This window comes from Mauremys reevesii, linkage group 1 (assembly GCF_016161935.1).
Source record: "Mauremys reevesii isolate NIE-2019 linkage group 1, ASM1616193v1, whole genome shotgun sequence".
NCBI lineage: Eukaryota > Metazoa > Chordata > Testudines > Geoemydidae > Mauremys > Mauremys reevesii.
Genome location: NC_052623.1, coordinates 318,948,378 through 318,965,341, shown reverse-complemented (window position 1 = coordinate 318,965,341; position 16,964 = coordinate 318,948,378). Strand labels below are relative to the sequence as shown.

Sequence of the window (16,964 nt, the reverse complement as noted above, 5' to 3'; positions counted from 1 at the left end):
AGGTGAGAACTATGGGACTGAATTTGATGCTTAAAGTGAGAAGAAGCCTATGAAGGAATTCAGAGGCACTGGCTATGGTCATTGTAGTAGGAAAGTGGATGATTTTTATAGCTGTGTTTAAAGTGGAGAGGCCAAGGAGAGTCACTAGAGAGAATGAGTTTGCACCCATCCGCTGTCAATATCCTGACCTTCTCTAGTCAGGTTTCAGGCCAGGTCTTGGAATGGAGACAGCTGTTGGGATATCTCCATATTTCCACTGATGAGAAGGCCCATATTCATACCTGTAAATTTGTCTATGATATGTGATACTATAGGGCTATGGCGTACTATCTGAAGGATACCAAGGGAGGTTACACTCTCTTACCACTTCAAAAGTTTCCTCCGTTGGAATCCTGCTGTTAATTGATTTATCTGGTTAGACTGACCTAACACTTGGTAAAGCACCCCCATCCTTTCATGTATTTATACCTGCTCCTGTATTATTTTTATTTCATACATCTGATGAAGTGGGTTCTAGCCCATGAAAGCTTATGCCTAAATAAATTTGTTAGTCTCTAAGGTGCCATAAGGACTTTTTTTTTTTTTTTTTTGCTGATACAGACTAACATGGCTACCACTGAAAGCTGTTGGATGCTTAAATAGCTATAGATGCAAAAACACCCCCTCCTGTTTTTTTAAATTTAAAAGATCTGCATGAAATTAACACAAAGACTGTAACTCTCCTGTTGGATTATTTCATGACCCTCTTGATCTCCAGGTTGGATTAATGCAACTCATTTTTCCTTACTATGAACATGCAGCATTTAAAAACAAACCCTTTACACCAGAATGCAGCAGACTGCCTGATCACCACCACCAGCCACTGATAGCACATCACCTCAGTGCTCCAGTCACTGTTCCTTACAGAATAAACCATCAGTTTCAAAGTCTGGCCCATTCTGCAGGGCCCTCCATAGAAAGTGGCCCCTGGTATCTCAGAGACTTTCTGTGACAGTGACCTCTCAGCTTCATTCCTCCAGATCTATGAAATTCTTATCCTCAAGGGTAAAATTAAGGATGTTCTCAGGAAGGGCCAAGGCTTTGGAACACATGGCTGAAGGAAATTAGAATGACCTTTGGAAGGAAGTGTAAAATTCATACCTCAGCTTAGGGTTGTACAACTAATTGTAGCAAGAAAGAATGAATCAACAGAAGCAAAGTCAAGGACAGTGTGAGAGAGGGTAAGAGAGAAGAGTAATACATGAGGATGATGGGGAAAATAGCCCAGGCTGGTGTGGAGAAAATGGGGAGAAAATTATACAGCTGACCTATTTTGAATATGGTTATTCACTCTTTGGGAAGCACTGAGATACTGTTATAATAACCTATATAGATAAATGAGGTGTGAAATGATAAAAGGGTTTAGTGATGGAAATGGAGAGGAGAAAAACAGGACTTGAAGAGAAGACAAAAGTGATAGTGCTTGATCTTGTGGGACAGGAAAGGTAGGGTTGCTGAAAATAAACAGGAAAGAAATGATGGAAATAGATTTGGAAGAAAGATTACTTCATTTTTCCACCGTGGCTTCAATTTTTCTGACATCCAGGAGAGAACAAAGCTATAAACAGTCAGGCATGACTGATTCACCAGATGGTCAGTGAGGAAAATCTGATCTGTCATGAATTCTTGCACTAGGTGTCAATGACTACTCTTTAGAGCAGTGGTACTCAACCTATTTACCGTTGTGGGCTGCATCCAGTACTACCTGTATGGCCCTGAAGATGTCTCATGGGCTGCAGCTGTGTGCTGACTGGACTGCAAGTTGAGAACCACTGTGTTAGAGGCAAGTGAATGTTTGCACAGCACTTTGAACATGTAGGGTGCTATGGTAAGTAGTAGTAAGACACACCAGAAAGTCAAATGGTGGTTGTGTTGGTGATGAAGGTTTGTGATGAATGAGGGGTGTCTCCATTCCTTTAAAAAGTGTTAAGACTATATTAATAGATCAAAATATTCACATAATGTCAACAAGTCTGTCTTTGCACTGTAATTTGCACAGTGTAGTAAAAATAACTAGAATATTTACTCAGGATATTGTTAGTAACAAGTAGAAGCTCATTAGGGGGTCAGTTCTGCATTAGCTGTAAAATGTTTAAGCTGCAGCACTGCCAATAGGTCAACTGCCACTATCTTGTGGCATCTGAACAGTGTGTGCACACATATAAATTCTTTTTAATGTAATATGTGTCATTTAGGTTACACCATTTGTGGGCTCATTCAGATACTGCATTTACTTGTTTGATACACACAGAACCTGCTCTGACGCTTAACGATGAAGTGACATCTGATGAAAGGTCGCATTTTCAAAAATGTGCATGCACAATTATAGGTTCTGCACGCAGGGATGAATACAACTCACGCAAATGAGGTGCGCACTTGCATCTCTACATGTTCTTCAAACACCAGTTGAATCTAAATTGCGTAACTAATCACAAATACTGCTCACACAGCACCCACATGGCTTATGGTTCAGTGCAGGTGACCAGCGCTGTATTTAGTGACAGGGCCAGCTTTAGCAAGTGCGGGGGCCCGATTCAAACAGTTTCGACAGGGCCCTGGCAGGGATGACTTAAAAAAAAAAAAAAAAAAATGTGGGGCTTGTACTCTCAGGGCAGCGCTCCTAGTTTTCAGCGGCAGGTCCTTCACTTGCTCCGGGTCTTCAGCGGCACTGAAGGAGCCGCCACTGAAGTGCTGCAGAAGACCTGGAGCAAGTGAAGGACCCCCCGCCAAAGTGCCGCCGAAGACCCGGAGCAGCGCCAGGTGAGTAAAAATTAAAAAGGAGCCTCAAGCCAGGGAAGGGTTTCTTGATCACTTGCTCCCTTGCCGCCCGGCGGCCCTGCCACTGGGCACAGGGCCCAATTTGGGGGAATTGGTGGAATTGGCCTAAAGCAGGCCCTGTTTAGCGAGAGGCTCGCTGGGCTCCAGGAGCGAGCCCCAGCGTTTTGCAGGCCCCTATTCTCCCCTTTGTGTTAGTGACGAGAAGCTGGTGCAGAGCTCAGACGCAGCAGCCCCTAGCGTAGCCCGAGCTGGTGTCAAACCGGCTCCAGCCCGGGGAGCCGGCTCCGCTCTGCACTACCCTCTCTCACTTAGCCCCACCCTGCACGGCCGCCTCACTGTCATTTCCTTCCCCTCCGCCCTAGATCTCGCGAGAACGTGTGGCGTTGGAGGTTGCCATGGCTACAACGACAACCGACCGGCGCTCAAGACTGCTGCGGGAGAGAGGTGGTTTGTCCGGGGCGCAGGGCTGAGGTAAAGGGGCCTCGAGTCGGGGTATAAACCAGTCCCGGGTGAGGGAATCGCGCGGCGCCGGCAGCCGGCATAGAGAAGCGGAGCCGCTGCGGGAAGCGCTACGTGTACAAAAGGGGGAGGCCAGCGCCTACAGCTCCCAGCATGCCGCGCGCCGCTCCCGCGGTAGGGGCTAAGGCGGCGGAGCGGCGCAGTGCATGCAGGGAGTTAGAGTCTAGCGGCTGTACCTGTATTTGTAGAATGGGCTCTGTGGGCTTCGGGGGCTGCGGTGCATTCTGGGAGCTATAGGCCCTATGGTGCATTTTGGGGGCTGTACTTCATCAGCTGCTGACCCAGGACAGTGTAATAGGGTCACAACCCGCAGTCCCAATGCCCGAATAAAACCATGGCCGGGGCTTGGTGGGGAAATCTCAACTGCATGATGGCAAGGGAGCGGTGCAGAGGCAACACGAGGGTGCATTGGCATCCTGTGTCATGAGCTTGGTACAGTGACTGCCCATCGAGCATCAAGGTACCGTGACACTGTATCAAAATGTCCTCAGGTTCCACAGCAGGAGCCTGGCACACCCCTGCAGATCCACTGAGGCTAATAGTGAGGCAAGAGCACAGCTGGTGGGAAAGTCACTCTGAGATCTTTCCAGGGTAGCACAGAGAATGTTCCTGTGCTGTGCACATAACAGATGCAAAAAAGATGTTCCTTTGCCTTAGGCCCATTAGCAAGGTCTCACTGACTGAACACTCTTCAAAAGGGTGACTCCAGCTTGCATTAGTTCCATTGTCTCTCTTACCATAACGTGTGTTTTACGTATTTTGCTATGAAAATAGACTGGATTCAGGTTCACTTGGCCCACATCGTGGGTTGAGTATCAGAGAAGGAAATTATAAGCGGCTACCATCTCTAGTGAAATTTGCTCTGTGAGGTCTTCATTGTACGGGGGCGGGGGGGGGGGATTTTACCAACTAATGGCTAGGCTATGCTCTACTCTGTGCTGATTAGGCCTCAACTGGAGTGTTGTGTCCAATTGGAAAGATGTGGGCAAATTGGAGAAAGAGCAACAAAAATGATTAGAAGTCTAGAAAACATAACCTACGAGGGAAGATTGAAAAAAACTGGGTTTGTTTAGTCTGGAAAAGAGAAGACTGAGAGGAGACGTAATAACAGTTTTCAAGTACATTAAAGGTTGTTACAGGGAAGAGGGAGAAGAATTGTTCTTAATCTCTGAAAATAGGACAAGAAGCAATGGGCTTAAATTGCAGCAAGGGAGGTTTAGGTTGGACATTAGGAAAAACTTTCTGTCAGGGTGGTTAAGCACTGAAATAAATTGCCTAGAGAGGTTATGGAATCTCCATCTTTGGAGATTTTTAATAGCAGGTTAGACAAATACCTGTCAGGAATGGTCTAGATCAGGGGTGGGCAAACTACGGCCCGTGGGCCGGATCCAGCCTGCCAGCCATTTTAAGATGGCCCTCGAACTCCCGCTGGGGAGTGGGGTCTGGGGCTTGCCCTGCTCCAGCACTCTAGCTGGGGAGCAGGGTCCAGGGCTGGTCCACACGACTCCCGGAAGCAACGGCATAGCCCCACTCTAGCTCTTATGTGTAGGCCGTGACCTGTCCATGAATTTTACTAAAAATACCTGTGACTAAAACTTGGATGGGGGGCCGTGGGTGCTCAGCACCGGGGGGGGGGGGACGGTCTGTGGGTGCTGGGGGGAGGTGGCCCAGGACCCTGCAGGGGAGGGGTGGGCCAGGCTGTGCCACGCGGCCTGGGACTCCTGCTGGTGCAGGGAAGGGTGGAGCTGGGCCGCGGCACGTGGCCCGGGACCCCTGCTGGTGTTGGGAGGGGAAGGGTGCCAAGGCTGGCAGGGGCACCCTAGCCGGCTCTGCATCCCAGCAGCTCCTAGATGGCGGACAGGCACAAGTGCTGGCTGCCGCATCTCCCATTGGCTGGGAACTGCAGCCAATAGGAGCTGCGGGGGCAGAGCCTGCAGGCAGCATGCAGTGCGGAGCCTTCCCCCTCTGCCACCTATGAGCTGCAGGGCCATCCGAGTGGGAGCCCCCTACCCTGAGGTAAGCGCCCCCCGCACCCTCTGCCCCAGCCCCTTCCCATGCACCCAAACTGCTGCTGCTGGCCCAGGGGCTGCCTGGCTCGGGCAACCCTTGAGCCAACACCAGCCACTGCAGAAGTCACGGAGGTCACAGAAAGTCTCATGGAATCCGTGACCTCCATAACAGACTCGTAGCCTTACCTACAGTTAGTGAAAAACAATTGGGAAGGTCTTGAGCCCGCTGTTGCAAGGATTGGTAATGCTTTTCTTTATGATCCAAAGATCCAAGCCACCATTAAATAGGCAGTATAGTGATAGACATGGTTAAGTGTGTTTGGTGATTTAAAGTACCCATATGCTTGGTGATAGGCACCACTATGCAATTCTAAAATAAATTTAAAAAGTTTGTGAATTATTATGCTTATTCATGCAGCAAGCTTAAAAATAGGTAATCTTAAATTTCAGGAAAATGGCTGATCCAAAGAAGGTGGTGGATAGCAACAGTGAAGTAGATAAAACTGAAGCATCAGACACTGAAAAGCCAATGATAGAACACACACACATAAAGCCACAAGCAGAAGACAATACAGAGACTGATCACATTAGCACTGCAGAGGCATCGGTTCTTCTGAAAACAAGGACAGATGCATCACAATCAAATGAGGATGGACTACAGAAGGAGCAGGAACCAGCTCCAGAGGCTCGCGGGCAGGAACCGGAGCAGGAACCAGCTCCAGAGTCTCGCGGGCAGGAACCGGAGCAGGAACCAGCTCCCAAGGCTCACGGGCAGGAACCGGAGCAGGAACCAGCTCCCGAGGCTCGCGGGCAGGAACTGGAGCAGGAACCAGCTCCAGAGACTCGCGGGCAGGAACCGGAGCAGGAACCTGCTCCAGAACCTCACGGGCAGGAACCCGCTCCAGAGCCTCAAGGGCAGGAACCAGCTCTTGAAGAACAAGAGCAGACAAGCATAGAAGGGCAGGAACCAGCTCTTGAGGAGCAAGAGCAGACAAGTGTAGAAGGGCAGGAACCAGCTCTTGAACAGGAAAATGATCTTGCTGTGGGTAATCAAGAAGAATTGCTTGAAAAAGGTGAACAAGGTGTATCTGAGCCAACTGCTCCATTAACTGAAATAACTGAAGAAATTTCTCAAATTACTACAGAAACATTTACTAAGTTGTTAGCAGCTGAAATATACAACTTAGATAGGGTGCAACTGGAGGCTTTGGAATCTGAGAGGTCAGTGCCAGAAGTGATGACAAATGCTACAGCAACAGGTATAAAATTTGCCACTCATAAAAATTGATTGTTACTGCCATCTTTTTACAAAAGCTGTGTTACCATATTTATTCACAACTTGCCAACGGTTTCTTGGCTTTTTCTCATAACCTTATTGAGGCAACATGGACTCCAGCCAATGTAAAAATCAACTTTAAACCATATTATATTAATAAAAATTGTGTTCTACCATATCCACCTGCTGGAACACCAAACAAACCGATTAAAGTAATATTTTACTCCTAACATGGTGGTGAAGTGTAGAATAAATGAAAGGTGTTTTATATATTGATCCCTGTTTCTCTGTTTAGAATGTTCTCTTCATTGAGAACCACAAAATAAACTGAGCAGTTCTATCATATTGGCATTCAAGATCACACGGTGCTGCCATTGTTATGTTTTACATTCTGATTTGTTTACATGTTATAATTTAGGTGTAAATCATTTTAAATATAACATTTATAATATAAATGTATTTCTTATATATAGATATAAAATGTACACTGTTATGCACATGCAGCATATATGGATGGAGGAGAGACAAGTGCCTTATGGATATTGCAAGAGCTGAGATGCAGTTTTTTCAATCTAAATAAAAGGATATTTATAATCCTTTAATTAATGTAACAGGAATTGACATCTCTGTTTATTTTCCTCAGTTAAAATCATGTTGGTTCCTGATATCCAGAGGATCACAATGGCTTTTAACATTGACCAAACTGTAGGGAAGCTCAAGCAATGCTTTGCATCCCAGCTAAAAGTACCACAGGATGTCTTACAGGTCATGTTTCAAGGTACGTATCACGGATATATTAAAAGCTTCCTTTGTTCTTCAGCCCTATTAAAAATAATAAATGGTTAGGCCCTGATTCTGCAATTGGATCATCAAAGGTAGACTTCTGTGGGGCTCCATATGAGTAAAGGAGTCTGATCATGTGGCTCCAACTGCAGGATCAGGACCTTATTTTGTACTCTTTAGTAGAAATGTATTTCTGGCATATAGTACATTTAACAGGCCTGGTGTCAGATCACTGAAATCAGTGTAATTACCCCAAGAATAATTTTACCCCTGAAGGAATAGGATTCAGCTCACACTCATTTAAGTGCTTTGTCTCTGCATGACAAAAAGCAGTAAACATTTATTTCAGTCAGTAGATATATCTCTGAATGCACAGGGAACAGGTCTGTTGAATAAGAAGTTGCATTTTTACATCAACCCCTCACAGAAGAACCACACTTCAAACATTTTTTGTTGGTAAACCAAACAAAATCTTAATATTTTTCTAATGATGAAAATATGTGTTTTATTATTATAGTCCAGTTATTTTCCTTAAACATTTCACAAAAATATTACCTCAGGGTGGACACCAAACTTGGAAAGTTCCAGACCCTTTTTTTTTCTACTTCAGAAAACTTAGAGTAAGTGAAATCTTAGAGCATGTCTGATTTAGTAGCAGAGAGCTAGGTAGGACTAGAAAGGAAAAAGTTGGTGTTTTGTGGTTACGGGAACTAGAAAATAGTAAGATCCAAGGGGTAGAGGCTGCTCTGGAAAATTACTATCCTTAATTTTTTCCTTTGTGGCAGTGACACAGAGAAGGTGGTTTTCCTGGCATCTGTTTCTCAAAACTTGCTGCTTGAGTCAGTTTTTCTTTCTTTCTTCCTTTCCTTTCCTTTCCTTCTTTTTTCATGGAGGATCTGCAGGAGCAGAGATGACCAAAAAGCAGCACAGAGTGGCTCAATGCTGGGCAACAATGGAATTGGCAGGCTAGGCTTTTAAAACCTGTTACAGTGGCATTAAAACACCTTATCAAAACCAATGAAGACCCTCTAACAGACCCAGGGCTCAACTTCATGTATTTTAGTAACATCTTTCCATTAAAGAAATATAAACCATTTCAAGTACATTGATACAATCTTTCATTAATTTTAATCTGCGTTAGTGTTTAAACCAGAGGTCTGCAGCAGAATATCCAGTGCATTTCAGCTTTCTGGCCAGTTTGTTTATTGTGCACACACAGCAATTCTGCACAAACATTAGCAAGTTTGTAAACAGAAATATTAAATAGAAAATACTATGTCCAAGATTTTCAAAAGTGACTAGTTAGTTTGTGTGTCCCAGTTGTTGGCTGCCCAACTGGAGACTCCTTTGAGAAAGTGCTGAGCACATAGCCTGTAAAGTGTCTTAAGTTGGGCAGCCAAAGTCACAAGAAACTTGAAAATTTATTGCTTCTGGGTAGAATGTTCTAAAGTGCTTAAATCCCATGGAATTCTGTCTGCTTTTACCTTTCCAACTGGTGAATCTAGCCACCAAATTTTAATCATCGGAGACTGGAGTGAGGGCATTCTCAGTATGTTTTAGAATAGAGGTGCTGTCATGTTTGGTTATCTGTGTAACCCAGAAATTTTATTTTTAGTTTTCATATTAAAACTAAAATGTATTAAAAGTCATTCAGCAGCGTTTTTACTAATACATTAAATCCTCAAGGCGGGCAAAGAATAACTAAATGTAAAAGCTAGAATTTTAGTTGTATTTAATGTTAACAAATAAGATAAGTAAATACTTGAATTGGTGTGCCTTTTTTTCTAGAAAGTGAATATGAATGATTTTTTTCTCTTTTGTGTGATGGTAACAGTGCTACATCTGACATCTTTTGGGGCAGAAGTACCACAAACTTTCCCTAAAGTCAGCGTCAAACTGGCTCAAAACACCATGATTATTCTTTTATATGTTTCACTAAAATCATCTGTAGTTTTTATTTCTTCCTGAGGAAAATTCTTAACTGTATCCTCATTTATTAGAGAAGAACACCTTACATTGTTAATTTTTTTTTCTTTTAGGGAGGCTAATTGAGGATAGTGAGACTCTAATGGATATTGGAGTTAGGCCTCAGGGCACTATCCAGATTGAGATGTTCTCTCTTGATTCAGAACAGTACCCAATCAAAGCAATTAAATTGCAGCAGGACTACAACATGCCTGATGTCATAACTGTGAGAGTGCAAACAGGTCAACAGTGTTTTTCAAATATGTATTAATATTAATATTTGTGTGAAATTGTAATCAGATTACTTACAGACTAGTATACAATTGTATCTAATGATTTTTATATGTGAACAGATTCTGACACATTCCAAGATGTAGCAGTAGAGATTGAAAGGCCTACCTATCGTAAACCATTTCTGGGAGGATTTAAGCATAGGGTAACAGGTGTGGAATTTCATAATGCAGGATCACAAACAGTACCCAAAAAACGATGTGACAAAGGAATTAAAGTATTTTGCAGGGAGACACAGGTAATCTTTTAACAGTCTTTCATTTAGAACATTTTTTGCTAAGCAGAATAGAATATTGACATTGTTGTCAGATATTAAGCTGACTGGAGAAATAATTGAGCATAAATTGGAAATAAATATCAAAATAAGCAGTTTAACTTAAAAACAAATAGTTAATAAGATTAACTTGCATGATTTTAAGTAGCCAACTTTCAGTTTAATTGAAAAAAATACAAAAATCCTCAGTATAGGTTGTTATGATGTCATATTTTAACATAAACTATATTTTTGTTCCAGACCATTGTGGAGAAAAATAAGCGCCAACAGACTAGAAATACAACCTCCACACAGATGACTAAAATTGGCCTGTATGTGTCAAACATGACTGACAAGCTAATAGAACCAAGAACATATCTTACAGCAGAAGAATATCATAAACAAAGACTTGATGCAGTAAGTTGTTCTCCATTTATCTGTAAAGCAACACATTATACATATGATGGGGGATAAGTGTTCAAAGAATGTGTTTAAAGATGAATGGGAAAAATGCCTGTTAATCTTTAAACTTTATTTTTATGATTGCCAGTGGGATAGGGAGAAAGCATGTATCCGCTAATTTACAGTGTTATCAGCATTGTATTTTAACAACATTAAGATCATCATTAGTTACTGCACATCTTGAGAAATTTGATCTGCAGACTTTGTGGTTTCTCTCTCAGAATGAGTGACATCCCAACTGCTATGTATAGAAGTTTGTCTAAACATGTTTTCATTTCCTCATAGCTTTCTCATAAAGTTTCTTTAGTTAGGCAAATTGTATGCATAGGTATACATGACTCCACAAATTGATCCATGGAGGCACCATGGTCTCTTAAGATGGAGCACTGGACTGGAACTTTGGAAATCTGGGTTCAGTTCCTGGCTCTGCTACTGAGTTATTTCCTTGTTCTGGGCTTCCTTTTCCCCACTGACTCTTTTGTAATGATGAAAAGTGTTATATATGAGCTAGGCAGAATTATGATTTTGGTCAATGAGAGTGGTGATCACCTTGCGGAACTGGGCCCTGAATACATGACTGCCCCCTTAGGCCTGCAGTTCGTTTTAGTATGTTCTTTAACAGCCCTTACAGAAATTATTAAAGGATGTGCAAATGGAATTATGCAGCTAATTTTAGTTGCATTTTCCAGTTTTCCCTTGGAAGGTAGGCATTTTTGAAGATTTCTTCCATAATATTACAAGCCAGTTTTGGTGTTTGTGAAAGCACATGTAACTCCATTTAATCAATGGTGTTATGTCTGTTTACGCTAGGTCTGAATTTTTGGCCCCATAATTTATTATATTGTTAAAACTTGCAAACTGGCATATACAATGCTGTATCTTGCTCTTTGTTAATGTAATTGAGATTCTGTGGAAAGCTGGTAATCTGAACTTCTCTAGAACATGTGTCTTTACTGGATGTACTTACTTATCATCTTGTTAATAAATATTTGAATTCTGCATATCTATATCCTCTCATCCAAGTGCATTTGCTAGAGAGAAAAAATTCTAGTCTTTGTTTCTGTTTTCTCATAAACACCATACAATCACCTCTTTAAAAACAAACAAAAAGATACTACAGCATTGTACCTGAAAAACTCTTACAATGTATCTACTCTCCCATAAATATAGTTTATTCATTGAGGGGAAGTTGAACTGGGTGAGCGGTCCTGTGGAGTTACATGATGTAGTGGAATCTGCTGAGAGTCTCTTTAGGATTTACGTTCTTCTCAGTCTAGTTGCAGGTCCCCTTGTTCTGCAAGTTCTTGTCGTCTATCCGCAAACTAGCTGTCACATTTAGAGCCAAACTCCATGTCCCTAATCCTTCCCCAGGCTGACTGCATGTTTTCTTAGGTGCACAGGTGCCAGCTTCAATTTGCCAGTTTTTGTCTCCTTGGGTCTACTGAAGGGTCTCCTTAGACCAGGGATCGGCAATCTTTGGCACGTGGCCCATCAGGGAAATCCGCTGGCGGGCCAGGATGGTTTGTTTACCTGCAGCTTCCGCAGGTTTGGCCGATTGCAGCTCCCACTGGCCGTGGTTTGCCGTTCCAGGCCAATGGGGGCTGCGGGAAGTGGCGGCCAGCACATCCCTCGGCCCACGCTGCTTCCCGCAGCCCCCATTGGCCTGGAACGACAAACTGCGGCCAGTGGGAGCTGCGATCGGCCGAACCTGTGGACACTGCAGGTAAACAAACCGTCCCGGCCTGCCTGCAGATTTCCCTGATGGGCCGCGGCCAAAGGTTGCCGATCCCTGCCTTAGACTGATATTCGCACCAAGAACTTCTTTACTTTCGGAGATCTTCAGCAGCAAACTCTATCCTCTAATGTCTGTCCCCATCTGTCATGGCAAATCTGTTTACCCAAACTGATGGTGGTGTCTGCACTGTGAGATTCTTTTGCATGCATTAAGGAAGTACATTAACAAATGCAAAGAGAATTTTAAAAGGTTATGTATCAACAACCAGGACTGCTCTCTTACTTTAATACCCTGAACGTAACCTTGGTAGTCTCACTTTAACCACTAGTTCACAAACAAAATATAGTTGATTTTCCATTAAATTTTCATTTTCTCTCAAAGGATAAAAGGCCAAATTTTCAAGTATATTTACCTAAGTTGTACCCATTGTACATGCTATTGCACATTTTTATATGTTATTATTTGTATTACTGTAGCACGTAGGAGCCATAGTCGTGGATCAGGACCCCATTGTGCTACGCACTGTACAAACACAGAACAAAGAGTCCCTGCCTCAGAGCTTACAATCTATGTATAAGACAACAGAGCGATACAGACACATGGGGGGAGTACAGGGAAACAATGAGACAGTATTGGTCAATATAGTAGGCAGTGGTTTCAGCATACCAGCGGCCTAATCCTTGGCAAGTTTTCTGTAGGCATCTTGGCGTGGCAAAGGAGAGTTTTGAGGAGGAATTTGAGGTAAGATCATGAGAGAGCCATTTTTTATAATCACAAGTCAGGTATATATGATGATAATTTGAAGCTAGATGGTCAGTGGTATACTTGGGCCCAACTGTGCTCTCACTGAAGTCAATAACAAAACTACCATCTACCTTGGTCGGAGTACAATGAAAGTCATGATTTAGTTTTTGTACATTTTAAACAAAATTGTAATTTCTAACAAATTTCTCTTCTACTTAAAACAAAATTTCTGGCATTGTACTTTAAATGGATAATTATTCATCTGTTTTATACTCTATTTAGGTAATAGTATTACAGACTTATTTCCGACGATGGCATGCCATAAATGTTGTACAGAAATTAAGAGAAGAAAAAAGGTTGCGGTTAGAATGGGAGGCACAAGAAGAGTTAAGGAAAAAAAGAGAGAAGGAAGAAAGATTGAGAAGGGAGCGTGAGCGAAGATTGAATCCTAAAACAAAGGAAGACTTTGAACTACTTTACCATGCTTTAGAATGTAAGTTTTTCTTAGAGGCATTCTCAAATTGTCCCAGGCCTCAAATGTAGGTTTTGTTAAAAATAAACTTTTACAGAGCCCTGATGTCAATGGAAATGTTTCCATTACTTTTTTCAGTTTGCAATGGAAGTACTTTAAAAATGAAGGACTTTTAAAAGTAAATTACTATCTAGCAGCCAAATATTTTCTGTTTCATATTAGGAAGTAATCAGGTTACCAAATACAGCTGATAAGTGCTATCTGATAGATTTACTGTTGTCTTCATCCATTTCTATTGCTAACTCCAGGTGGAGGAACTGGAATGTTTTTTTGTTTGTTTGTTTGTTTGTAATGCAATAAGGTTAACATAACTGTGATGCACTTAAATAGCTGAAAATAAATCCATACAAAATGCAGATTTAATGTCCAAAGTTCAGAATTAACTGCCACAGAGGTTTGTGATATTTTAACCAAAACTCAAAAGACAACATACACATTTCCTTCATCTTCTCTCATCCTCTGATGTCCTTTTAATCTTATTTTTCCTCTCCTCTCCTCTTTTATTTCCCTCTGATGATTTACTGAACTTGTTCTTAGTATCCTGCACGTGAGTCTTCTGACTCTTCTCCCCCACTGAAATGAATCATATCTGCTAGTATAGACAAGACCTTTATAACTTTCCCTTGAAATAACATGAAGTAGGTGCTGCAGAGAGATACCTGCTATAACAGCAATAGGAGAATGACCTGAACATACAGATATTACACCGAAAATATCAGTGTGTATGCCTTTCTGAAGAAAATCAATATCTAAAAACTGGCCTTGTGCAAATGTTGTCATATAATGAAACTACAGGAATTCCTCTAAAATTTCTCACATTGAATAAGACTGTTGTGGTCCGTTGGTAGCCTCTGATAACATTACTTCTGTGGCTCAAGTGGTGATGGGGACAGCATTGTCTAATGAACTGAACTCAAAATAGGGAGCTAAAAACTCTTGAGTTCTACTCGCATCTGTTGCACTGATTCTGCCACACTTCAAGAGTCTGAAAGGATAAACTGCAGTTCAAGTGCCAAGTGGTATTGATGTTATTGGCCACAATTTTCAAAAATGACTAGTGATTGTGGGTGTTTTGGGGCAGCCAATATGAGACTTTCAAGTGGCCTGATTTTCAGAGTGTGAGTATGCAGCACTTTCTTAAACCAGGCTTCTGAAAGATGTGTGACAGGTTAGGTACCCAAAAATTGAGGACTCCAAAATCGCAAGTCATTTTGAAAAGCTTGGCTATTTATTGTTAGTGCTTGTGTTTGGAATCTGGAGCCCCAAAGCATTTATTTTAAAACCTGTTTCATAATTAGCAATGTGACCCAGTCCACTTGGTTTTCTTTTAAGAGGCTTATTTGAGATAGAACCAGCAAAGATCAGAGTTGAAATCCTGAATGAGTCTTTCTATTTTTAGATTTGAAACTTGTGGTTATATAAGTGTTTCTTTTGTTTAGTTTAAATACCATCTGGTTCACAAATAAAATCCTTAGCTGTGCAGGTTGAGGAATGTAGTATCTAGGTAACACAAGAAGTTTGTGCCAGTACAAACAATGTAAAAGAAAATTTCATTACTTGAAATGTCTTTAGCATCATATGTTGGAAAGAAATCACTCATTATATAAATTATTGACCGTTTGCTTTTGTTGTTTGTTTGTTGACTAGTTGCTTCTCTATACAGTGACCTGCAGTCATTCACCTCATAACAGAGCTTACTGATTCTAGGAACCACTCTTTTTTCTACCTGCAGCTAGAAGTACTTTCACATTCTTACAGTGTCAACAGACTATACAAGCTAAATCACTGTGACAGTAATAGAATGAGATTACTGTCCTCTAAAGATCTGTGAAGGGCATTGCTAGTGATCACAACAGGGGTGGTTTGTTACAGGGTTAGCCAGAACTGGCTAGAATTGTTGTCGGTTTTTGTTTGTTTGTTTTTTGAGCTGAATAGTAAACAAGCTCTATTTTATATAATATATATATAATATTTTAGTAAGGCAATTTTATTATTAAAATGTAAAATGGGTATATGGGAATAGTTAAAGACTAGAGATTCCTCAATATCTGTAAAGCAGTTACACTACAAGGTGCATTTTTAAACAAGTTGCCTATTCCCAGTGAATCAATAGGTGAATCTAGACAATTCCAATAACTGTATCTAAACACCTTTTAGTCTCTTAAACACAATCTTGCTTACTATATTTATTAGTTTTGTCTTTTAAATTGCTGCCTCCTTGTGGTATATGAAGCTTTGGGCTATGCAATGCTATTGTTGACTAAAATGGCTGCTCTTAGAAGTATCTTGAGATACTGTGGACTTGTCAGGCAGCCTAGCATTAAAACCATAGCAGAAGGAGCCTTAAGGCAATGAGTTGAAATATTCTAAAATGAAAAAGCATAAGGTGCTGAAGATAAGAAGTGAATAAACCTTTTCTTTGTGCAGCTTTTTCCTGGGATAGGGTATTATGTTAGATTTTTTTTCCCCCAGTAAGTATGCATTATATACTGTTTTCTTGACACATGTATGCTTTGTTGTGTAACTGTTTTGGAATAGGTTTTATGTATGTAGAGAATTCTTAACTTTGCAAAAAAAATCACAAAGAAAATTCCAGATTGATTATATAATACATAAAGAAAAGTCACTATCTCATTTTAAAACATTTTGATATTGTTAGGAACAGAAAAAAGTTCGTGTGTGTGTGTACACTGTGGTATTGGGCAGTACAAAACAAGCCAAGATAGATGTGCCTGTGCATATTACACCTAGCATGGGACATACAAGGCAATAAGAAGAGGTTCTATAAATATATTAGGAGCAACAAAAAGGCAAAGGAAAGTGTAGGCCCACTACTTAGCAGGAAAGGAGAGCTAATAATGGGTAACATCAAGAAGTTTGAGTTTATTCATGCCTATTTTGCTTCAGCCTTCACTAAAAAGGTTAACTATGACCACATATTTAACACAATTAATATTGACCACAAGGGGGAAGGAACGCAAGCTAGAATAGGGAAAGAAAAGGTAAAAGAATATTTAGGGCCTGATGAAATTCATCCTAAGCTACTTTAAGGAACTATCTGAAGCAGACTTGGAACCAATTAGCAATAATCTTTGAGAACTCATGGAGAACAGTTGAGGTCCCAGAGGAGAGGAGAAGGGCAAACTTAGTATCTGTGTTTAAAAAGGGGAACAAAAAGGATGCAGGGAATATACACCAGCCTGCCTAACTTCAATATCGGGAAAGATACTGGAACAAATTATTAAACAATCAATTTGTAAGGACTTAGAGGATAATAGGATTATAAGCAATAGCCAGCCTACATTTGTCAAGAATAAATCATGCCAAAGCAACCTAATTTCCTTCCTTGACAGGGTTACTGGCCTAGTGGATGCAGGGAAACTGTAAACATGATATATCCCAATTTTAGTAAGGCTTTTGGCACAGACACACATGATATTCTCATAAGCAAACTAGGGAAATGTGGTCTAGAAGAAATTACTATAAGATGAATGCATAGCTGGTTGAAAGACTAATCAAAGAGTAGATATCAATGGTTCACTGTCAAACTGCATACAAGTGTCTGGTGGGGTCTTGCA

General features: G+C 41.3%; 1 protein-coding gene across 5 annotated transcripts in view; it reads left to right on the top strand.

Annotated features, from left to right (window-relative positions):
* The first annotated feature begins 3,205 nt into the window (after window positions 1-3,205).
* IQUB (IQ motif and ubiquitin domain containing) overlaps window positions 3,206-16,964 on the top strand; it is a 133,454-nt gene continuing 119,695 nt past the window's right edge. Inside the window, exons 1-7 of one of the 5 annotated variants that reach the window (XM_039510490.1) lie at window positions 3,206-3,288; window positions 5,796-6,604; window positions 7,265-7,399; window positions 9,444-9,611; window positions 9,723-9,898; window positions 10,175-10,330; window positions 13,137-13,347. In XM_039510490.1, coding sequence (XP_039366424.1) covers window positions 5,800-6,604; window positions 7,265-7,399; window positions 9,444-9,611; window positions 9,723-9,898; window positions 10,175-10,330; window positions 13,137-13,347 — 1,651 coding nt within the window. In that variant the 5' untranslated portion in view covers window positions 3,206-3,288; window positions 5,796-5,799. Of the gene's footprint in view, window positions 3,289-3,430; window positions 3,797-5,795; window positions 6,605-7,264; window positions 7,400-9,443; window positions 9,612-9,722; window positions 9,899-10,174; window positions 10,331-13,136; window positions 13,348-16,964 lie in introns of those variants that run through there. The other 4 variants (XM_039510492.1, XM_039510499.1, XM_039510506.1 and 1 more) reach the window with 4 other exon arrangements.